The 25075-nt window shown below is 37.7% G+C and overlaps 1 protein-coding gene across 3 annotated transcripts in view; it reads right to left on the bottom strand.

The window, feature by feature from the left end:
- LOC150091123 (long-chain-fatty-acid--CoA ligase 4-like) overlaps positions 1-25075 on the bottom strand; it is a 387488-nt gene that overhangs the window by 196145 nt on the left and 166268 nt on the right. For all 3 annotated transcript variants that reach the window (XM_090374375.1, XM_090374358.1, XM_090374366.1), the window contains one exon: positions 16936-17005. In XM_090374375.1, coding sequence (XP_090230501.1) covers positions 16936-17005 — 70 coding nt within the window. The remainder of the gene's footprint in view (positions 1-16935; positions 17006-25075) is intronic.

Genomic DNA, 25075 nt, shown 5'->3' with positions numbered 1-25075 from the left:
TTTGTAGTAGCCCTTAAAAGGATGAAAAGGCAACAGAGTTTGACAGATTTTTTCCAATAAGAAACCAAAATCAGTATTTGTTGTATTAGAATTGGCCTTGGATTCAGTTACATCACCAACAATTTTTGTTGAACTAGTTGAATTGGAAAAACAAGATGCAGAGACAATATGTTCTTCAGTTATGGAAAGTTTAAATAATGTTGGGTTTACTAAGAACTACCTAGAAAAAAATTTATTAGGATTTTTCTCCGATGGTGCCATCGTTATGCTTGGGGGAAAATCTGGAGTGAGCACTAGGATTGCAAAAGGGTTTCCAAACATAATAATATGGCACTGTTTAAATCATCGCCTCCATCTTTTTTTAGATGATTCGATAAAGGAAACAAAGCAAGTAAATCATTTTAAAATATTTATTGATAAGATATATACTATTTTTCATCAATCCAATAAGAACCAAATTGAACTTTCCAAATATCCAAACAACTTGGAATTGAAATTATAAAGATTCGTAGAGTTTTGGGACCAAGATGGGCTGCCTGTGGTTTAAGGTCAACCCTAGCTGTGTGGCGCACTTATCCAGCGCTACATCACTATTTTTATTCAAATAAAAAGTACTTAGGTACAGCTGCCCGTCTTGAAAATATATATTTTATAACTGATTTGGCATTGATGATTGATATTTTAAACGAAATTTCTCTTCTTTCAAATGCACTGCAAGCAAGAAATATAGACATAATAGAGGCTGAAAAACTCGTAATAAGATCTATTAAAGCATTTCAAATGCTTGGAAAGCAAAAGGGTCCATACGAAAAAAAAGTTGATGAATTAATTACTTCAGAAACCTTCAAAAATAGAAAATTTGTAATTTCTCAATTTTTTGGAGCCAGATTACTGGAATATTGAAAAAGTACTAATTCCATGGAAAGCAGCTGAAGAACAATTGCTCGTATTTAATGACATTTTTAATTACCAAATTGATTTTAATGATTATCGAGATTTCGTGGGAAACGTTTTAAAAAATTCCCAGAATTATGCAATTCCTGAAAGTGTTCAAAGAGCTAAAAATATTGTCAGAACAATTACTGTAAGTTCAGCAGAAGCGGAAAAGGGTTTTTCAAAGATGAACATAATGTTCAGAGAAGAGAAGTCGCCTAACTGTTTCTAATATATCAAACACAATGACTATTAGTCTAATCGGCCTATCTCTAAAGGAATGGGATCCTACTCCTACAGTGGTTAAGGATAAATCACTCAGCCGATGATGCTCAGATAAAAGTGAAGACGCCAATCAAGAAGCAATATGGAAATACCTTAAATAACAGTTTTAGTTCTTTGTCAGGTATTACTTAATATTTTTTCATTAATATTTTAAAAAAAAACTCTTTCTTATAACATAATCTAGTTTTGTGGACCCCTTTTATTGTTCTTATTTAAGTATTAACTGCATGAAATAATAAACTACCTTTCGGTATATAGTTTTTTTATACTTAGAACAGTCATTAGGGCAGCAAACCGGTTGTTAAATTATTTGAATCCCACCACTGCGCATGTGCATCAGGTTTCGTGACAATTTCTAGGTAACGTAATGCTTTTTTCCAAATAATGCCAGTAAAAACGTTTTTAAAGTCAAAAACTTTCAACGTCACCTGCCCATCTCTAATACTTTGACTACTTTTTCCTTGAATTTATTCAAACTAGCTACTCGACAACGCCAAGTTTTTTCCAAAAATCAACTACCTGCAGGCTGAGGCAAATTTCCACGCATCAATCCTGCAACCAGCCCCCATCAATTTGAATTTATTCACCCTCACATGTGTAGTCTGAGCAAAAGAAATGATTCCATAAGCAGTGAGATCTTATCTGAAACATATTTTTCCGACCACATACAGTAACCTCTATGAGAAACTCAACTGATTTAATAAAATCCAAATAATGCTTTCCTAAATCAGCTCATGAGTAATTGTATCAAAATGGCAAACCACGTTAGGTAAACATGGTTTTCTCATAACAAAACATTGTTGTGCACCCTTCAACTTTGACTTCAGAATTCCATTTCTAACTAAATATGCCACTATTGCACTCTTTCTCACGGCCTCCATTATTTTTACTATTATTAAAGTCAGAAAGACCAACCTGCAATTACCTATTGCAGGTTGGTCTTTGAACTACCTCACTCTTTGAACAACCTTTTAAGTATAAGTGATTCACTAGCACACTTTAAAACCAGAAGAATCTCTCCCAAGTACAATAATGCCCTCATAATTAATCTTAATGATCAATGTACTCTTTCAAAGTTTTTCTAATAAACAATCACCTGCAATTTTAATATCACTCATTTCATATTTCTCAGCCTCATTTGCAGTCTCCCCTCATTATGAAGGGTATTTCATCTGTAAAAATCAATGCAAAGTATCTGTTCAGTTCAATAGCAACATCAATTGTGTTAGTGAGACGTTTACACACCTACTATGCATGAATCTGATCTGATTCGTTTCCTTTTTTGTATTCAAATAAGGGAAACACTTGGTCCCTGTGCTTTGCTCTTTTGCACACCAATTTCTCAAACTCAGCATTTGTCAACCTCACCTATTTTGTAGTATGGTTACAGATCAAATGCTATTGAGGGGAACAGGCATTCTGTTTGTTATCAGACACTCAGTATAAAACACTGACGGATCCAATATCTTTCTATTTCAGTAGATTTAGGAAAAGTCCAATTGGCTGCCTCCCTAAAACCCACTCATGCACACTTTCTCGATGGTAAGCCCTGTTACATCACTTAGATGGCAACGAACATGTAGAGTAGTTCTCTTCAAGAAGCCTGGTCAGTGTGAAGAGTAAAAGACCTAACCCTCCAGCACATGACAGCACGACAAAACAAATGGCCCTCAGTCCCCAGCAGCTTTCATTCTGCCTCTTATGGCAGCACGACGATCAGAGTGGAAGCAGAGGGTGTTAAGTATCTCTGAGTACGACCAGGTTGCCATGCACGGAAATTGAACTTTGCTTATTATTTTTCAAGTCGGTGAAGATGGTATATTAGAGCTGGAAAAATTAGAAAAAATGTGAATTGGAATATTACCGATTTGGCTGAAACAAGAGGAAATGAATCATTTATAAGTTTATCAAGTGGAAATCTTCTGTATACCAATGGAAACAGTGAAAGCAGCAAAGGAGGAGTTGGCTTTCTGGTCCATAAAGATAAAAAACAACATTTTATAATTCAAAAGTACATCACAAAGGATGTTAAGACTACTATTCAGGATTTCTAAAAGGTACAAATTAAAGGCTATAATGATTTATGCACCAACATCGAGCAATGATGATAAAGAGGTTGAAGAAATGTACACCAAAACTGAGTCTTCTAGATGAGCAGAAAATCCACTACACTATCATTATGGGGGACTTCAATGCTAAGGCTGGAAAGAGACAAAACAGTGCAGAAAGGGGAAAAATAAGAAATTTTGGAATTGGAGAAAGAAGTGACAAAGGTGAGACTTGTGGAATTCGCAGAAACTCGAGGAATGTCAGTAATGAACCCTTTTTTCAAAAGGGGTGACCAGAAAGCAGACATGGAAGAGCCCGAATGGATTAACAATTAATGAAATCAACTTCATCCTCACTAACAGAATATATATCGTGAATGATGTTACCGTCCTGAACAAAGTAAATGTTGGAAATGATCACAGAATGGTAAGATGCACACTTGATAAAGATGTAAGAAAAGAAAGGAAAGGAAAAAACGGACTTCAGTTAATAATACAAAGGTCTTTGAGATAACAGAAGAGGAGAAAAAGCAGTGTGCACTGGAACTTAACAAGTTTGAGCTTCTGAAGACTGATCAGGACCAAGATATTGACAAGGAATATTACAACTTTCTGAAAGTCATGAAGCCCAAGAAACCTATAGGTAAAAAGAAATCCAAAGAAAAAATTAATCAAATACACTTGTAATGATGAACCAAAGACGACAAATGAAGAGCAAGACAAACAGTGACAAGGAGAAAAATTGAGTATACTGTGTTATACAAAGCCATTAAAAAAAGAGAATCAGAGAGGACATAAGATTTAACACAAGAAAAGTAGAACAAGCATTAAAGGAAAACAAAGCACTTAAATCAGCAGCCATGAGCACTAAGGCAGAAAGACAAATGATACTGAAACTGAAGAACAGAGATGGTGTACTTGTAAATAGCAGAGAAGGCATAATTCAAATAGCAAAAGACTACTATAAAGAATTATACAAGGAACGAGGGAATGATGCCAGCAGTGGGGAAGATGGATCGCAAATTAGTAACACATACAACATACCTGATACCCTTCCTGATGAGGTAAAACATGCATTGAAGAAAATGAAGAATCAGAAAGCCCCGGGGAAAGATGAAGTTACTGTACAGTTGTTAAAATTGGGAGGAAGAGACATGACAAACTGGCAAGACTTCACAAAATGTATTAGAAAAGATGTGACACCTAAGGAGTGGAATAATGCAATCATAGATTTGCTGCATAAGAAAGGAGATAAATCAGAAATTGCAAATTATAGAACAATTAGCTTGTTATCCCACATCTTCAAGTTGTTCACAAGGGTCATTATTAACAGATTAGAAAGAATACTTGATGAGAATCAACCAAAAGAGCAAGCTGGCTTTAGGACAGGATTCTCAACTATGGATCACCTTCACATAATATCACAGCTAATGGAGAAAGCAAATGAATATGAAACACCATTATGCCAGGCATTTGTGGATTATGAAAAGGCATTTGACTCCATACATCATAAGGCAATGTTTCAGGCACTGGAAAGACAAGGCACAGATACCCCATATATTATGATTTTAAAGAAAATGTATGAGACTGCTACCTCCTTTATTAGACTAGACAAGAAAGTAGCAAATTTAAAATTGAGAATGGAGTTTGACAAGGAGATGCAATATCTCTGAAGTTGTTTACTGCTGCCCTTGAGGAAGCTTTCAGAAGATTAGACTGGTCACAGAAAGGAGTCAATGTGAATGGAGAGTACCTAAACCATTTATGATTTGCAGATGACATTGTGGTCATAAGCCACGATCCCAAATAATTAGAGGAAATTCTTAATTCTTATGCAGAGTTAGTAAGCATTTTGGACTAAAGATGAATATAGCTAAAACAAAAGTAATGATGAACAAAAATGCCACAGAAAGGGATATGACTGAAGGAGCAGTAATTGAAAAGGTTGGGTCATATACTTATCTGGTAAAAGTCATTAGTTGTAATAATGATAAATGGCTGGAAGTCAAGAGAAGAATAAATTTTGGATGGATAGCATTCAGGAAATATAGTCGCATACTGAGGAGCAATATTCCAATTTGCCTGAAACATAAAATAATGAACCAGTGTATACTCCCTCACCACTATGACTTATGGAAGTGAAACTTGGGCACTCACCAAAAGAACGGAAGAGAAGCCGAGAACTACACAGCGAAGAATAGAATGAATTATATTGGCAATCAGACAGTTAGATAAGAGAAACACATGGATTAGGCAGCAAACTCAAGTAAAGGACATTCTTATCAAAACTAAAGAACTAAAATGGTCTTGGGCAGGACATATAGCTCGAAGACATGATGACAGATGGACTAAGAAAATAACAGAATGGTACCCAAGAGGAGCTAGAAGAAAACCTGGAAGACAACGACCGAGATGGACAGATGAAATTCATGAGTATGTGGGTAGTAAATGGATGGCCATTGCACAAAACAGAAGGAACTGGAAAGTTGCTGGAGAAGCCTTCATCCTGCAGTGGATTGAAAATGGCTGATGATGATACAGATCAAATTGTAGCCGTCATTGGCTTCGGTACTTTTCATTATTCTGTAACCATCCCATACCTTGTAACAAATTGTCCCATTCTATATTCACCCATCTCTGCATCCTCATGCAATACTTAATGATATACACTGGTGTGCAAAATTTAAGGACCAATCAGGTTTTTGCCTATAGCTTCTCATAGGAGTGGCCTGGATATGGGAAAAGCATACCAAAGGAACCTCATGAGGTACAGAAATGAAGGAAACAACACCAACACAACGGAAACAAATCGGTACAGAGGGCTTTTAGGAGCATTAGCATCTAAGGCCATATTTCTCCAGGATATGCGGTGATCATTCCCTGACCTTTCCGCATCCTCCGTCTTTGGTGGTGATGGGCTCGAACTGTGGGTGATAGTCCTAATGAATCTGATGAGTATAATGAGAAATTGTGCAGAGAAACAGAGTGGGACAGTAAACCAGAATGTCTTATAATGGGGGATTTTAACTTTCCAGATATTGACTGGAACTCATGGGTTGGTCACTTGCACACTAGCAAGACTTTTTTGGATTTATTGGATGACTGTTTTATACAGCAGAATGTTAAAGGCAGTCATTATTCATGCATTAAGAATTTGCAGATAAAAGAACCACTGGGTCACAGGGATCAGAATGTACTGATATGGGAATTACTTAAAGATGTAACTACCATCAAGTCTAAAGGGAAGGGCTTTTGCTTTCACAAAGGTGAGTACACTGGTCTCAGATAGTTTTTAAATTCTGTACAGTGGGATCAACTGATGTTGTTACCAATGTTGAATTCTAGATGGTAAGCCTTCAGGAACTTAATCTTGGAGGCTACTAGGCTTTTCATTCCAACTAAGTATTGTTCGTGGTTCAGGCCTAATGGAGGTTAGATGAATTAATGAGCCTTTTGTGGAAGAGAAGAAAAATGTATAGCATGCATATAAATTTCAGGTGACACAGAAGCCTATGGCAGAAAGGAGGTTAGGCAGGCAAAGGCAGATTAGGAGATATCTCGGGCAAAGGATGCAAAGAAAAACAGAAAAGATCTTTACTGACGTAAACTCTAGAATGAAAGGGATGAATCGGTTTAGACCACTTAACATAGATGAGTTGACTATTGATAATCATGCTCAGGTAATTGAATGAGAATTTTGAATCTACATTCACATGAGGAGTTATTCAATGAGGGGAGGGCCAGAAGTTTATCAAACTCTAACAGGGAGTTAATTGGAGGAGAAATTATTGAAGTTCAACATAAAGAAGGAACCTGGGGTGGACGGCATCTATCGGTTATATTAAAGGAGGCAGCAAAAGAAGTAAGCAAACCCTTAGCCAAAACTGTGAGAGCTTCCTTGGACTCAGGGGAGGTGTGCAAATTATCACCAATTCACAAAGGGGATTGACAAGTAATTATAGATGTGTTAGTTTAACTTGTGTTCCAGAGAAAATAATGGAGTCACTGGTTAAAGCATTGCAGGATCATCTAGAGAAGACAGCAGTAATAATTAAGACAGCATGGGTTTGCTAAAGGGAGGTCTTGTCTAACCAATTTAATTGGATACTATGATATGGTCACAAAGGAACTGAATGTCAAAAATAATTTTGGTATCATAAACTTGGATTTCAGGAAAGCTTTTGATACTGTTGCACATGGAAGACTGCTGTACAAATTGGACAGGTATGGCATTAAGCGTAAGTTGCTACAATGGATAAAGGGATGGTTGAGTGGGACATGACGGAGAGTGGTAATCAACAGACACTGCTCTTGGTGGACAAATGTTATTAGCAGAGTTCCCCAGGGTTCGGTGCTGGGCCCATTGTTGTTTTGTGTATTCATCAATGATACTGATGAAGGTATATCAGGATTAATGTCCAAGTTTGTGGGTGATACGAAGGTTGGCAGGGTTGTTGACAGTAAAGACAGTATGCTACTCAAACTGGATCTAGATAAGTTGGGCAAATGGGCTGAGAAGTGGCAACTGAAGTTTAACATTGACAAATGCAAAGTACTGCATATGGGTAATAATAACCCAAGAGAAACGTACCAACCGTGTGGTACTACACTCAGGGAAGTGGAAAGTGAAAAAGACTTGGGGGTAATTGTGCAGTCGTCAAATATGAAGTTTGACGTGCAGTGCGGACAAGCTGCCAGGGCAGGTCATGGAGTCTTGTCAATGATACATAGGAATTTTGCTAGCAGAGACAGGGAGGTGATTATCTTGTTGTACAAGGCAATGGTCAGACCACATCTAGAGTACTGTGGGTGATAGTCCTAATGAATCTGATGAGTATAATGAGAAATTGTGCAGAGAAAGAGATAAGCCCTACTGTGTACAGGTCTGGAGGGCTAATTTCAGGAAGCATATAGAGTTGCTGGAATGAATGCAAAGATAGGTAACAAGATTGTTGAGGGGAACAAAGGGGGTGCTCTTCCCAAGAAAGGCTTAGTTTCTGCAAATTGCAGCGCCTGGAGAATAGGCACCTACGAGGTGATCTTATTGAAATGTAAAAGGCCTTGAATGGGTTGACCAAGCTGGATGCTGATGGGATTCTTTCTCTTGCTCAGATTAATAACCTGAGGTGGCATAGATTCAAATTGAGGAAAGGAAGTTGTAGAATATTGTGCAGAAACTTGCCTTTATCCAGCGGGTGGGTGGATGGTGGTTGGTTGGTTGGTTGGTGGAACAGACTTCCATCTTTTGTTGTGGAAGTTGATAGTCTAAATAAATTTAAGGCAGAGTTGGACAGGCATTTGAATGAATGGAGGGTTTTGTTTTTTTTTCCTGCAATAATTTGAGTTCTTTATGCCTAATAATATAAAAAGAAAAAATGATCTTTTCTCTTAAATCTGATAAGATTGGAAGCGAAATTTCATTATTCTAACTATTCGATTAATTCATTATTAATAATTCAAACATTATAAGGTCATGAGACCCGAAAGCTGATTTATTTGGAACTTAATCTGTGCTACTACAAGAGTGTTCTGCGGTTTTTTTTTTTGGGTGATGCTGCCTAAGCTTGCTTTCTTGCATCATAAGCCCTACTAATGCAATAAAGTTTTCCATGGCCACAGTTTTAAAGTATTTGAAATAGAAATATTAACTAAAACTTTAACGAGCAAAACATGCTCTACTATATGCACAACTAGGCACACTGATATGCCAAAGGAGGAATGCAAGCTAATGGCTAAGATCCACTAAGTGAGTATGAGTATTCGTAGCAGTGCTCTGCAGTTTCAAATACAGTGTATGCGACGGACGACTCAGCTGTTCCTGTATATGTAGGTGTATATACAGGGTGATTCACTACCAGTGCGACAAACTTGGTGTAGGGGGGCACAAAGACGAATCTGAATCACATAGCATTGCAGGGTCCGAAATGCCTTCGTCATGCGGTACAGGACGTTGAACGGGAGGTCGCGTGAACAGCGATCCCGCTGGAAGTCAGCATTTGCGAACTGGTTCCCGAGGCAGTAGGATGGACGAGTATTCAAATGTTGAACTGGCCGACATGCACCTCGCGTATGGAGCTGCAGACTGTAACGGGCGCGCCGCTCTACGCTTGTACCAGGAACGTTTCCCGCACAGGCGTGCTCCTCATCATACGATTTTTGCACGTGTGCACAGAAGGTTATGTGAGACTGGTTGTTTCACGAGAGGTACCATGAATCGAGAGCAAACGACGAGGATGCGAGACAATGAGGAGAATATCCTACGTCTTGCAGAAGGCAATCCGAGTACGAGTACTCGAGCGATAAGCCAACAATTGGGTATTTCCCAATCTACTGTATGGGAGATACTGTCAACAAACCAAATGAGTTCATATCATCTGCAAAGCGTCCAATCATTGGAACCTGCGGATTATCCACTCGGAGGACTTTTGCTACTTGGTTTCTTCAACAGAAACGGTTCGCAAATGCTGACTTCCAGCGGGATCGCTGTTCACGCGACCTCCCGTTCACCATCCACCCGCATGACAAAGGCATCTCGGACCCTGCAATGCTATGTGATTCCGATTCATCTTTGTGCCCCCTACAACTCCTGCAAGTTTGTCGCACTGGTAGCGAATCACCCTGTATATCAGCTGTATATGTAGGTGTATGTACATAAACACTGCGATGCAGTCAGCAATTTCACGACAACTTCTAATTTACACAGTTGCATGAAAATCAACGACCATGACGTAAGCCGATGTTAAATTTGATGTTGCAGCACCCCTATAAAGAGTAAGTGGTACCCTAGGGTGCCACAGCATCCACTTTGAGAACCACTGCATTAGTTCATCTGACATTCATTTAGGCCTAAACCTTGAATAACATTTCTTAATCAGTATGAAAAGTCTAGTAGTTTCCACGATTAATTCCTTGAGTGCTTCCTACTTAGAATTTGCTGTTGGTAACATCAACAGTTGGTCCCACTGTACAGTGGTTCCTTTTTCTGCAAAAAGGTAATAATCACTGCTGATAACCAGATCTAGAGTATTATTCTCTCTAGTTGCCACTCAAACATGCTGCTGGAGAAAACAATCATCCAATAAATCCACAAAAGCCTTGCTAGTATGTGAGTGACCAGCCCACAAGTTCCAGTCAATACCCGGGAAGTTACAATCCCCCATTATAAAACAATCTGATTTACTGGCCCATTCTATTTCTCTGTACGACTGTTCATTGTACTCATTAGACCTATTACACACTTACTCTCATTTTTGCTTTCTCAGTGTTTGTCACATCACACTGACTGAACTTTGCACTGTCCACCCATGTCAACTGGATTCAATTCCTTATGTTTTATGTTTTTCTTAATTAACAGCATAACCCCTTCTCCCTTCCTATCCTGTCTATCCTTTTTGTGCACATTATACTCCCCAAATTCCAATTCTGCATCCCTAATATCTGTTCAACATCATGTCTCTGATATCCCAACAACATCCACCTTTGATGTCTCGACCAGCACTTCAAATTCATCAAATTTATTTACTATACTTCTAGCATTGGTGTACATGCACCTATTCTGATTCTTTGTTACCCTAATACATACCATGTATTTATTTGTTTCATGATAACTACCATCAGTCCCTGAAATCCCCATTACCCCACTCTCCAGGCACTGCTCATTCTAATAGAAGTAGTGGAAGAATCACTTTCACTTCTTCCTGCAGCTACTCAACCTTTTAATCTGTGAATCCCACAAAGCTAGCAGTTTTCCAACCCACCTAATGCTGCCTCAATAGCATCAGCAAACACTCTTGAGCCCTTTTTTTTTTAAGTGTATCCCATCTCTGTAAAAGCAGTCTCTCCTGTTAACAAGCACAGATCATGCTGAGAAAAATTCTACCACATGAGCCTTGCACAATCAAGAGGACCACTCACAGGTTTCAAGAGGACCACTCACATCGACTATGTACATTGAAGGGTTATTTGTGAGAAAAAGATCAAAGGAGTGTGGTAAAGATTGTCTGGTATTCTGGAAAGCAAATGAACAACCTGTGTGAGGTTGTTAGTAATTGCAAAAGCCAAGCATCTCAACCAACTGGTCAAGATGCTGATTCATATAAGATGTTCATATGACTAGAAAAAACTAAAGCCACCTGGAATTGTGAATTTTAAGATCACCTAAGAAAATTACCTCATTGTTAGGAAATCTGGACTGGAGAAATGTCTAAATTCCATGAAAGAAATTCATCCGTTGCCCCTATTATGGCAATGGATGAATTTTACAAAATGGGCTAGAGAGATTTTAAGCCAGAGAGGAATGAAAAGAGGAGATTCCAAAATAGTAAGTTTTAGACAGGGTATATCAGAGTGGACTAAGGCACAAATACTACCTTTAAAGTGAAAGGAATCATACAGTGAATAATTAGGGCAACTGAAATGAGCAGTGCATGGGGTAATCTATAACTTCAATACTGTCAGAAAAAGTAAGTGGCAAATGGCAGACTGGACATGGACATCACTGACATTGGAACTGAGATCACATATATTTTGGAAATTAATTAATGAGTTTTTGGGAAGTCTATATCTTTCCACAGATAAGTTTGTTCAGTTGGTTCCCTGTTCATAATGCACTCAGTAGATAGACTGAAGACAATGTGGGAGACAGAGGTAATGAAAATTTTGATTATGCATACACATAGTAAGAACATACCCAACTCCTTGACATAAGGTGTGCTAAGGCAATGTTTAGGCTAGAGCCTCAAACTACAAGAAAGTTCTCTGAACGGACAGGTTAGTGCCACTAATCTGTTGGCAGTAACCTGTCCGTTCGGTGAAATTCCTTGTAGTTTGAGACTCTAGCCCAAAAATTGCTTGGCATCTCTCATATTGTGAAGTTAAACTTCATAAATGGGTCGGAACTATTGAAACGCCTGGGTAACTACCCACCTATCGAAGAGAGGTCAACAAGCCCCTTGAAGCACAGCTGTCTGGGTGGTGATAATCGCCAAGAATAGTAGTAGTAGAGGCATGTGATGCAAGAGTATAAACTTACGTAACACCAGCCCAAAAAAAAAAAAAAAAAAAGTTTCACACATCCACCCCCTCTAAAAGTTTGTCCAATTCCTCCTTGAATTTATTTAAGCTATCAACTTTCACAACAACAGATGGAAGTTTGTTCCAGCAATTAACCAGCTGCTGGCTAAAAGCAAATATCCACACATCTATTTCACAACGATCTTTCCTCAATTTGAATTTATGGCCCCTCAGTTTGTAATCTGAGCAAGTGGGAGTATCCCATCGGAATTCAGCATGCTCAACCCATTCAAGGCCTTATACACTTCAATAAGATCGTCTCGCAGGTGCCTAGTCTCCAGCCGCTGCAATTTGCAGAACTTAAGCCTTTCTCGGTAAGAAGACCCCTTTGTTCACCCTGCCAATCTTGTTGCCCTTCTCTCTCTCTCTACACACTCAAGAAACTCTACATGCTTCCTAAAAGGAGGCCTCCAGACCTGTATGCAGTACTTAAGGTGTGGCCTGACCATTGCTTTACAAAAGGATAATCACCTTTTCCCTCTGCTAGCGAAATTCCTGTATGGGTCATCCCATGTCAAGTGGCCTAGGGGTCCCTGCTCGACCATCTTTAATTTTGTTGAAACTTGGTGTGGATGTTTAAACAGGTTTCAAATGAAGCTGTGCAAAATTTCAGTTCAAAATATAGTACGTTGAGGCACCAGCACCTCTTTTTTGGAGGTCACTTGTGTTATGTGGAATTAATCACAAAACATTTTCAAATTGTTACTGTTGCACAACGGTGAATGGTAGTGCTCTGAAACTTGGTATACCTAGTTAACTTTTGGCAGGGAATGCAAAACCTTTGGTGTCCAGGCTCAAAATCCTTCACATTTCAATGCAGTCTAAAACTGGCACCAAAAATTTGTCACAATAAATTTAAGCAAGACTTTTGCCAGTCACAACTTTTAAAATAAAAACCTTTGGTGCCTCCTTCTTTGGACATTCCACTTACCAACTGCATGAATTCAGCCTAACTAAATATCAGCTCTTATTTTTCCTTCAAAGATTGATTCAAAATTTGAAAGTCAAATATCTTAATGTGGGACACCTTCAATTCTCTCGTTTTTGCTACCTGCCACCTGTAAGAGCAGAGTTTCAGCTACAAGAATCATGGTTTATCTGTTTTGTGTCTTTGCACTTAAGACCTTACAATTAAGCCTAAACATCAAGTAGTTTTATGTGCCATATTGTTATTTTGTGAGATTTTCTTTGTTGCAGAACATTTCCTTAATCCTGCCTAATGTTTAGAATACCCAAGGATTATGGAATATTCTAGAATTCCAAAAAAAAAAAAAAAAAAAAAACATTCTAGAACTCTGAAATATTCTAGAATCATACAAAAAAGTATAAATAGCTGATATCTGAAACATGCTGTTATTAATGTGTTTTATCTTCATGATGAACAGTTTGTTTATTGTGTTCCCCTATTTTTTTATTGTTTGACTGTAATAAAGTTAAGTTTTCATTGCTCACAGAAATGTCCACTTCTTAGTCAGCATGAAAGCCATGGAATCAGAAGATTTTGCTGGAGATAAGCTGGACTCATGCATCCTTAGCCATATGGATAATTCTAAATGTCATGTGCTATCCTATACACACAAAACTGGGTTAAAATTATTTAAAGAATTTGAATTTGAAGAACAACAGCTGATAGGTCAACGTTGTGGATTAAAACTGGGTGAAGAAGACAATTTGTCTACATCTTAGCTTTGCTTTTTACAAAATTTGAATTTTTGCAGCATTCATGTTGCAATCCTTTCCAGAAGAAAAATCATATGGTGAAAAAAATCTACAACCAATTGATTGGTCAATGGCAAACTACCTGAAAGACCTAACAAAGGTAGACATAAAACCAGGCCAGAAGCTGTGCCCATCATGCCAAAAAGAGTCTAACAGCCGAAAAGCAGCAACATAGTCTTCATCTGGATCAGACCATGATGACAAAATGCATGTGACTGAAAGCTTGAATGCAAGTTTGATGGCTATCGGTATTTCTCCTCTGAAATTTCAGTGAATGGCTAAGAGAGACTCATAAGGCTATGCCAAAAGGAAGGCAAGTCAAGTACAAGATGTAGTTGCCAGTAAAATTGCATCTATTGGTGGCTTGGATCCAAATGACATCATTGAGCCAAGTGGAAATTGCTTAGATTACAATGAGCTGCTGAAAGAATTGAAAAAAAAAAGTTGATGGTATCAAGTCATTCAGAAAAACTTCAATTAACACTAGCTCCAGTTAGTTGGTCCATAAAGAAAACAATAGAAGAGTTTAGTGTCTCAGAAAGAATGGTCAAGAAAGCTAGACAACTTAAAACAGAAGGAATCATGGCCATACCTGGAGAAAAGTGAGGAAAAAAGCTTTCTGAGCAAGTAAAGCAAGTAAAAAAAAAAACCACATTTGTAGCTCATGTAGATCAGACTAGAGAAACCAATATTCAGTATGTACCAATTGTTAATTTACAACCTGTATTTATGACAATAATTGGTAGATTGGAAATATTTGTGAAATTTCATGCATCCTCATGGAGCGCAGCTTGGCTCATTTCACTGGCCTGCTAGACAAGATGTCTGCTGGATTCCTGAACAACAAATTATTGCCAATCTTCCAGCTCCAAAAACAACAAGGGGATGATAATATAGCTAGCCTGCAGTAGTAATATCAACCATCAATTAAAAATAGTCCATTCATTACAAAGCAGTGATTCAATATCTTCCCACTCAATTTCAAATTGTATTGTGTTTTAAATAAATTTTGTTGCAGTTAACTTCTTTCAAGCTTAGAAATCAATAGAACATCATCGTTATGCTTGGAATCCTGAATAAATACCACTTTTCAGACTTGGGAACTTGTAGTAAAGAAACCCATGCAATTCCTTTTCTTACAATTTCCACCTCCATTGTGAAAAATAGATCTTTTTGTGCATTGGCAATATATCCTTTCTCCTTAAAGCAAAGGGCAGAGTAATTGCAGAAAATTTCACTCTTGTAAATGCAATAGTTCAGTCCTTATTGAGATGTGAAACTTTATCAAATAAGCATGCAAATATTATGTGGAAAATATAAAATGTTTAAGGCCATTTTTTATGCCTTAAGTAGCACGACTCAAAACTGAAAAACCATGATTCTTGTTGTTTAAAACCTGCTCTTCCAAATGGTGGCAAAAACGATACAATTGAAGGTGTTCTACATTAAGATATTTGCCCATAAAGAAAGGTCAAATTTTGACTTTCAAATTTTGAGTCTATCTTTGAAGGAAAATATCTCAGCCAGCAAACAAGTATAAGAGCTCATATTTAGTTAGGCTGAATTCATGCATATGTTAAATGGGATGCCCAAAGAAGAAGGTACCAAATGTTTTTATTTGGTACCTTCAAAAGTCTTGCTTAAATTTGTCGCGACAAATTTTTGGTGCCAGTTTTAGAACGCATTGTAAAAAATTAAGGTTTTTGAGCCTGGACACCAAGGGTTTTGCATTCCCTGCCAAAAGTTAACTAGGTATACCAAGTTTCAGTCAGAGCACTACCTCTTAATGTTGTGCAACAGTAACACTTAACTTTGAAAATTTGTGATTTTCTCCACGTAACACAAGTGACCTCCACGAAAAAGGTGCTGGCACCTCAAGCATACTATATTTTTAACTGAATTTTTGCATAACTTCTTTGGAAACCTGTTTAAATATCTACACCAAGTTTCAACAAAATTGAAGATGGTCGAGCAGCGACAGTCTTCAAAATTAGGTAACTTGACATGGAATCAACCCTTATCATGGAATATCTTGTCAATGATATACATATCATTGACAAGACCCCATGACCTGCTCTGGCAGTGTGTCTGCATTGCTCAGAAAACTTCATATCTGACTGCACAGTCACTCCCAAGTCTTTTTCCTTTTCTACCACCCTAAGTATAGTACCACATAGTCTGTGCACTCCTCTGGGGTTACTTCTACCCATATACAGTACCTTGCATTTGTCAATGTTAAACTTCAGTTGCCACTTCTAGCCCATCTGCTCAAATTTTCTAGATCCTGTTGCAGTTGCACACTGTCATTAACAACCCTGCCAACCTTTGTATCATCTGCAAACTTTAACACTAAACCTGATATATTTTGTATATTTATCAATGATATTTATCAATATCATTGATAAATATACAAAACAAGACCAACACCAAACCCTGTGGGACTCCACTAATAACATTAGTCCACCAAGAGCAGCATCCATTGATAATGTCTAATAAGCAACATTAGTCTTCTCCATTGGTGAAGCATTACTTATTTGAGGTAGTGCAATATCATGGCAACTTGTGAAGGTTTTCACAATATAATTAAAATGATGCCAATTTACCTACTTCAATAGTTCACTACATACAAATGTAATGCAATGGCACTAACCTGCCCATAAAGTGTTCTCAACAAACCCCAAGGTGTCCTTTGACAACTATCAAGGAGTTACCAAACAGAGTTAGTTGTTGCCACTGGTTTTAAACACAAAATCAGAGTTGATTTAAATGTGCAAATAAACAATGCTGATTAACTCCAGTCCAAAAAAACTCAGAGAAGCTGCAAGACTTCAGCAATATTTAAAAAAAATAATAAAATAGAGAATTCAAAATTACTTACTGTTTCCTTGGAATAGCTGCAGCAAATCCTCTTGCTGTTGCTATTATATTTCTATGACTTAGTAAGACACCTAACAAAAAATTCAATGATGTGAAAATTAGACATTCTACAGATTATATTCTGAAACCATAACCTAGTACCCTATCTTTTAAAATACCTCTTTGCATCAAATTAAAATATATCACTCAATCTTTCCCCTCCAAAAAAAACAATAAAAAAAAAACCACTATAAATTTTATTGAATTAATTTCCAACTTAACGGTTTTGTAAGTAAGTAATCATTAGCCTCTATATGATGTGTAAAATTTCAGCTACTTCCTCTGCTCTGCAAAAAAGTTGAAAGTTATTAGCAAATTATATACAGTAGTTTGTTCCAATAATCAATTACTCGTGACTAAAAGCAAACTTTCATACATCTATTCTACAGCCATCTTTTTGCAATTTAAGTTATCTCCTTGTGTGTGACGTCCAAGAAAGAATTAGAATACAATCATTGTTACGTTTACTCAATTTATTTAAAGTCTTATAAACACCTCACTCGAGTGCCTAATTTTAAAATGTGGCAATTTACAGAACTGAAGTCTTTCTTTTTTGAGTAACCTTGTAGGCCAATTGCCTAAAAGGTTACTCAAAGATTGGGCCAATTGTCTCACACAATGGGATAATCACTTTATTGCCCCTGCTAGCAAAGTTGTTCTATATCATTAAGGGAAACCCATGGGCTGTTCTAGTAGCTTGTCTACACTGCCCAGAGAACTTCGTGTTGGCCTGAACAGTTACCCCTAGGTCTCCTTTCATTCTTCAAACCTGAATGCAGTATTACCAAATTATTATATTATTCTTGAATTACTGCTGCCCATGTGCAGTAACCTGAATTTACCAATATTGAACCTTAACTGCCTCTTCTCAGCCACTCTACTTAATTTATTGAGTCCTGGCTACATGAATTTGCCTTGATTCCTGTAATTAACCAGTTTGCCTCTGCCAATCTGCTTTCTTAGACAAAAAGTTCAATATACCTTCATCAATATTGTTAATAAATACTGTAAACAGTACAGCCCAACAATGAACCCTGAGAAACTTACTAATAACATTAGTCCAAGAAAAGCAGAAAAAATTTATAACAGTACCTTGACCACCACACAGTAGTCTTTCACATAGAACAGTGTCAAAAGCTTTATTGAGATGTAAATATATGATGTAAAAATTGTTTGCATTCAGTTCCTTTGTTTCAATTCCTTTGTTACTGCATCACAGTAGTTAGACTGGACATACATGACCCTGCCCTAATAAATGCATGCTGATTTCCATAGAATTCCAATCCTGTTAAGATGATCTGCAATACTTCTTTAACTGTTGTCTCCATTGTTTTCTCTGGAAGAGAAGTCAAGCAAACAGGTTTATAATTGTGTTAGAGCAAAACAGCGTTGTAGAAGTACTGTGTTATACAGGGGTTGCCTGTATAAGCACCTTACACTCTCAGTGTGTGTGTAGTCTAGTTATCAGTCCCCAAACTCATATCTTAATAGATATCAGTTTAGAGCTGACATCTTAATAGATGTTGGTGTGCCATAGAATCTACTGTTATACGGCACACAGTACCAAAACATGCAACCATGGATGAATAGGGTATCTGACAAAACTCATAATCAAATGCCTAGATTTGTATAACAGTAACAAATGAAATGCCAGCTGAGCCATTAATGCTACATACAAAGAACAAAAAAGCAGTGAAATTATTTATTAACATGAAATTTGTAAAAATGAAATACTAAAATAACAAAATGACACTAAGAAACAAAGCTTATAAATGCAATCCATAAAGTAAAAGAAACTATTTTGAACTACTGCTGATTTAAATTAAAAAATAATTAATAAAAGAAAGGGAAACAGACAACCTATGCATCCCCCCATAGGTAATTATCCAGCTGACCTTTGAATTTCCTTAAGGTGTCAAAGCCTCTACCACCCATGCAAGTAACTTATTCCAGTAATTCATAACTCGCTGGCTAAAATAAAACTTTCTGCAATCCGGTCTAAACATCTCCACACAGCTTGAATTTATGGTCCCTAGTTCTAGAATCATTTACTGATGCAAGGCTAATGTCTTGCATCATGTGTCAAAGAACACTTTAAATAAAAAATACTAACACAGGGATCTTCAGCAATTTGAGGATGAGGGAATCAAATTTATTTTTGACTAACTTGACCACATTGAGAAAGAGACAGACTAACTCAGACACACTGAAAAAGGCCCAAAATATTCCTCCTGTCATCAACGAATCTCAAACTCACGTAGTTTCCACCCAGTGTGGGGAGGATGGTGACCCACAAGGACAGGATACCGGTATGACCAGAGATTCTTTTTTTTTTTTTTTTTTGGCTGATGCTGCATAAGCTTGCTTTCTTGCATCAAATGCCTCTACTAATGCTAATAGGTGATATACAAGGTGTGGCTATTAAATAACAAGGTTGTGCACATAGTCTTATAATCTAATAGCCATATCTTGTACATCACTACACAACAAGTGCCATCCATGAAACAAAAGGCACAGAAGATGACTCTGATCCTTTCCCTATTTGTCTGCCAAGCCATGTTCCAACACACTCATTCAATTAGCAGAGACAGGTTTTAAATACTTTGTTTCCTAGTTTTCCAAAAAAATTAAAGAACAATCCAATCAACCTCAAATTAAAAAAAAAAAAGAAAAGAAAACACCAACTGAAAGTTATGAATTTTTCAATCAAGTAAATAACACCATGTAAAAAGCTTGAGTGTTTGAATGGCACAAAAGATATTTTAAAAGGAAGAGAGAGAACACAAAAGATGATGAATGACCAGCCATCTGGTATCCACAAAAACTGATGAAAATGTGGAGGAAGGACAGTGATTAGAAGCAATCATCATTTAAACATTAGAATGGTTGCATCAGTACTCAATTAAGGACAAAGAAACTGATAATTTTAACCGAAAATTTAGGCATGAGAAAGGTGTGCACCAAAATGTTTTTAATGAAGATCAAAGAATGACGAAACCCTTAATTTTATGAAGATATTTTCAAAAAAAAAAAAAAAAAAAAAATTAAAGATCCAGACTTGGAGTAGCGTAATTACTTGTGATGTAAGTTGACTGTTCCGGTATGACCCAGAAACTAAAAGACAGTTAATAGCAATGGAAGACAAAACAATCCCCTAAATCAAAAAAAAAACAGGAGTATCAAAATCAAAAATGCATCTCGTTTTCTTCTATATCAAAGATGAATATCTTTGATGCTACCACATCAAGAATTTCATTTATGATGTGGTAGCATCAAAACATTAATAATTTTTAATTTGAAACAAACGATCTACTATGGTGTATATACTGTATTTCCCCATGTATAAGATGCATCTTTTTCTGAAAAATTTGGGGTCTAAATACTGGGTGCATCTTATACAGTGGTTTAGATTTTTTTACTTGCATTTCCCGCTTTTTCACGCTTGTTGTCTTTGCACTCATTGTTTCGCACTTGTTACCAGTATGTTAGGTTACGTTTTGCCACGTTCTGCCCAGAAATGGCTCAGAAAAGATTTTCATACAGTGCTGAATTCAAGTTAAGTGATCCAGTTTGCAAAAGTGAATGAAAATCGTGCTGCTGAACGTAAGTTTGGTCCTCCTCCAACTGAGAAAACAATCCGAGACTGGCTACGGGAAGAAGAAACCCTATTGAAAACACCATGGCAGAAGAAGGTCATTAGAGGCAAGTCAGCAAAATGGCCTGATTTAGAGAGGGAATTGAAGATATGGATTAAAGAGCAAAGGGCAATTGGAATTCCTGTGTCCACAAAGATGGTTCAGCATGAAGCAAGAAGAAATGCTGATGAAAACTGATTTCAAAGGAGGGCAACTGGTGCTTTAGGTTCATGAAACGGAATGGACTAAGCATGCGTACACGCACCAGACTTGCCCAAAAGATGCCTGAAAGCTATGAGCAGAAGATCCTTTAACTTCATTGTTTTGTCATTCAATGTCAGAAGACACATCAGTTTGAGTTGGGACAGATTGCAAATATGGACTAAGTCCCCTTTCAATTTGATGTCCCAAGTAACAGAACTGTTGATAAGGGGGTGAAAACTGTAACTGTGAAGACAGTTGTTCTACTTGTTGTGCCAACGGAACCAAGCTGCCTTTTTCTATGCTGATTTTCAAACGCTAAACAATGCCAAAAGAAGACATTCCTCAAGGAATGATTGTCCATGTTCATGACAAGGGTTGGATGGATCAGGATGGGATGAAGTTCTGGTTTGAGAAAGTTTGGAGCAGGAGACCAGGTGGGCTCTTACGCAAACCTGCCCTATTGCTGCTTGATCAGTTCAGGGCACACAACAAAAAACACAAGGAAGATTGCTGCAAAGCAAAAAACAAAGCTTGCTGTCATACCTGGAGGCTCGACATCCCAGCTCCAACCACTTGATGTCAGCATTAACAAACCTTCAAAGCTGCCATGAGAGACGAATGGAACCAATGGATGAAGTCTTCTAGGGACAATTTGACACCAGCAGGAAGAGTGAAGAAACCAAGTATAGGAGAAGTTTGTACCTGGGTGAAAAGATCCTGGGATAATATCAAGATTGAGATCGTTGTCAAGTCATTTAAGAAGTGTGGCATTTCAAATGCCATAAATGGAACTGAGGACAAGGCAATATATGAAGACAGTGATTCGTCATCAGACACAGATGAGGACAAGCTAATGGTTGGGAGTTTTGACAGTGATGAGGAGTTGTATGAATTTTATGATGAATAAACTTGAGTTCAATAACTTTATGTAATACATTTTTTTTCAAATTTCGGGCCCCAAAATTAAGGTGCGTCTTATATACATGGGGAAATACGGTATATTAAGGACTAGGGTAAAAACAAAAATTAAAATCTGTGTATAAACTCAGTGCAAAAAGTTACCACCAGATACCGTCTCTGTCATCTAAAATCCAGAGCATAAATGGTTCAGGGTTCAACCAGATTATTATCAAAAGAAGTCAAATATAGGCATTGTGCATCATTAAACAAAGGCCATTCGATAAAAATATGATGAACAATTAAAACTGTTTCACATTCCTCACACATAGGTGAGTCGTCTGTCCTCAGCAAAAAGGTATGTGGAACTGAGCAAGAACAACTTCCTCTCTTTGAACCCTGCATAGACTGGACTGCCATTGCTTGATTACAGGCTGAATCTGGTTCAGTTATTTGTGCCAAGAATCTTGCCATTGAGAATACAATTTGGTGTGTATTCTTTGCCTGTAGTCTGTACAGGGGATGACAGTGCACAGGATTGGCTAATTAAGCAGCGATATCAGCTAATTCATTTCCCTTGATCCCAATGTGGCTTGGGATCCAGCAGAAACAGATGAAAAATTGACTCAGAGAGAGAGAGAGATTTTTTTTTTTTTGATTTGGTAGTTGTTGGCGCATCGGCTTCTGTGGCCATATTGCACCTCCCAAGGTTTTTGCAGTACTTTGAACTTTACCCACTCGGCGAGAGAGAGAGAGAGAGAGAGAGAGAGAGAGAGAGAGAGAGAGATCTGCCAAATATAGGACATGCTGGATGAGGGTCATAACCTCACTAATAATAAAACCTGTAACATTTGATGAATTGGTATATATATCATCTACTTTTAGTAATCACTATATTTAATATGATTAAGGGCTATTTCTAATGCATGCAACTCTAGTATATATATGCTTAGTTTCTTATGGAATCTTGTTGGATACCATTTTGTCTGGGAGGACAACAGCTGATTCCATATACAATTCTGACTTGACCCATCTTTGTAGACTGGCAAGAAGTCAGAATACTGCACAGAGTTGCTGGTGATATGGCAGCTTTCTCCCAAGGTCTTGAAGAGAAGTCATACATTGCAAGTTGAAAAAGCCAGATTGAATGGAATTCACCTTAGTGACTGGGCAACATTGTCTATAATCATGTTTAGTTCACTTAACAGCCCTTGAATTAAAATACCAAAAAGATCAGTTGGCAGAATGGAAAAATCTGCATGACATCTCTCATACAGATTTTCCTATTGTAGCCCAAAACCTGATGCCCACATGGAATTGTTAGTCAGGGATTTCAATTTAAAAGCATACTGTACAAGATAACTGCTTATGTAAAAGAGGTTCTTCAGGTTGTCACAGACATTCTCTCAGATATGCCAGACAAGCTGTACTTGCTACCTGGGAGTCTAAAATGATGATGGAACTAATATTCGGGTGACATTCAAGTCAAGTGGACCAATTTCGGTGAAGTCCAGAGGGCATGTGACAGCCAAATCCTCTGCTTACACCTTCAAGTAATTCTGGGTAAAAAAATTGTCATGCATTTTCTGTATTTTACTTGCACTTATTGTGTGGAATATTTTCTATTTGTTATATTTTACTTATTATGGAATGTTGTGTAGATAACCTCCATGCACAAACACACTGATGCAACCACACTACATGGAGGAATGCCACTGTCTGTGTAACCAGGCAATACTAGGTGGTAGATGACTCGTCAACCGGTGCAATACCACCACTTTGCTTATTGGCAGCTTGAAGTGGTGGAACCCATGTTTAGTCTCCAAGACTAAGTTCCGGTCAACCCTTCACCCACCTCGTCCATCATGCAGTATGACTGATGACTTTTGAGGTTATGACGAACACCAAGGTGAGATCCAATCTTCCTTAACATTTCGAGGATACAGCTCTAAAACGGTGTTCGTAGGCCAGCTGCTAGTTAGTACACTGGACCGAACCTATTGGTAACTCTTTAGGAGGCTTCCGGATCACAAACAACCCTTCTATTGTATAATCTTGCTACCTAAACTCTGCCAGATAGTGACTGGAGGGAGCCCAAGTAGTGTGTATGTGGGGGGGGGGGTCATTATCGAGGCCACTTTATATCAAGAACCTGGGTACGTACGACATATCCAAACATTTCATTACTTCATACAGCAATCCCCCCCAATTTTCCTTACTATTGAATACACCATGAATTTTCAAATTAATAGAGTAAGTGAAAAGATCTAAACCTCCCAAACACTTCCTAGTTCATTTCACAAATATACCTGGTCTCAATTCTAATCTCAACGACGTCCATTTCCACTTGCAGTCTGCCAAACCTCATGTACTTTTACTGACAGAATCTCAGTTATCAGTCGATTCAACTACTGCTCATCTCAGTTGTCCAAATTATTCGCTGTACGATTCCTTTTGCCTCAGAGGTGGTACTTGTGCATATGCCCAATCTGACATTCCCTGTCAGAGACTTGGTAATTTGGAATCTCCTCTTTTCGACCTTCTCTGGCTTAAAATCTCTCAACCTCATTGTGTCAAATTTATTTGTTGTCTCTACCGTTCTCCCAACTCCACTAATCACTTGGCACTCCTTGACTTCCTCTCTTTGCAACTTTACTTTCTCCAGTCCAACTTTCCTAACAATGATGTAATTTTAACATTCACAACTCCAGCTGGCTTCCGTTTTCTAGTCACACCGACCCAGCTGGTCGATATACTGAGGCTTTTGTAATTTTTAATGACCTTGCACAGATTGTTCATTTACCTACAAGAATACCAGACAATCCAAACCATACAGCCAACACGCTTGATCTTTTTCTCACAAACAACCCTTCTAAGTACACGGTCGAAATGAGTGGTCCTTTACGCACCTCAGATCACAACTTGCTGATTGTCTCTTCTCCAATGGAGCCTTTATCCCATGGCTATCCCCAACCTCGTATTGTTCGGCATTACAAGAATGCCAAATGGGATGACCTGCAAGATTACTTTTCTTTTCCTTGGTCAGATTACTGTTTCAAAACTTTTGATGTCAACATTTGCTCAGATCATGTCAGTGAAATTATTCTTTTAGGAATGAATCCTTTATTCCCAGTGTGCTGAAGTTGGATTTACTCAAAGAGGTAACTACCATTAGGGGTAAAGGGAAGGGTTATTGCTTCCGTAAAGGCAACTACGATGGACTGAGACAGTATTTAAATTCTATACTGTGGGACCAACTGATGATGTTACCAACAGCAAATTCAAAATGGGAAGCATTCAAAGAACTTATCTTGGAAGCTACTAGGCTTTACATACCAACTAAGAAATACTGTTCAAGGTTTAGGC

Source organism: Mastigoproctus giganteus, chromosome 1 (genome assembly GCF_048544385.1).
Source record: "Mastigoproctus giganteus isolate SK-2022 chromosome 1, ASM4854438v1, whole genome shotgun sequence".
Classification (NCBI taxonomy): domain Eukaryota; kingdom Metazoa; phylum Arthropoda; class Arachnida; order Uropygi; family Thelyphonidae; genus Mastigoproctus; species Mastigoproctus giganteus.
The sequence above is the reverse complement of the archived record's forward strand: the minus strand, read 5'-3'. Positions and strand labels throughout refer to the sequence as shown.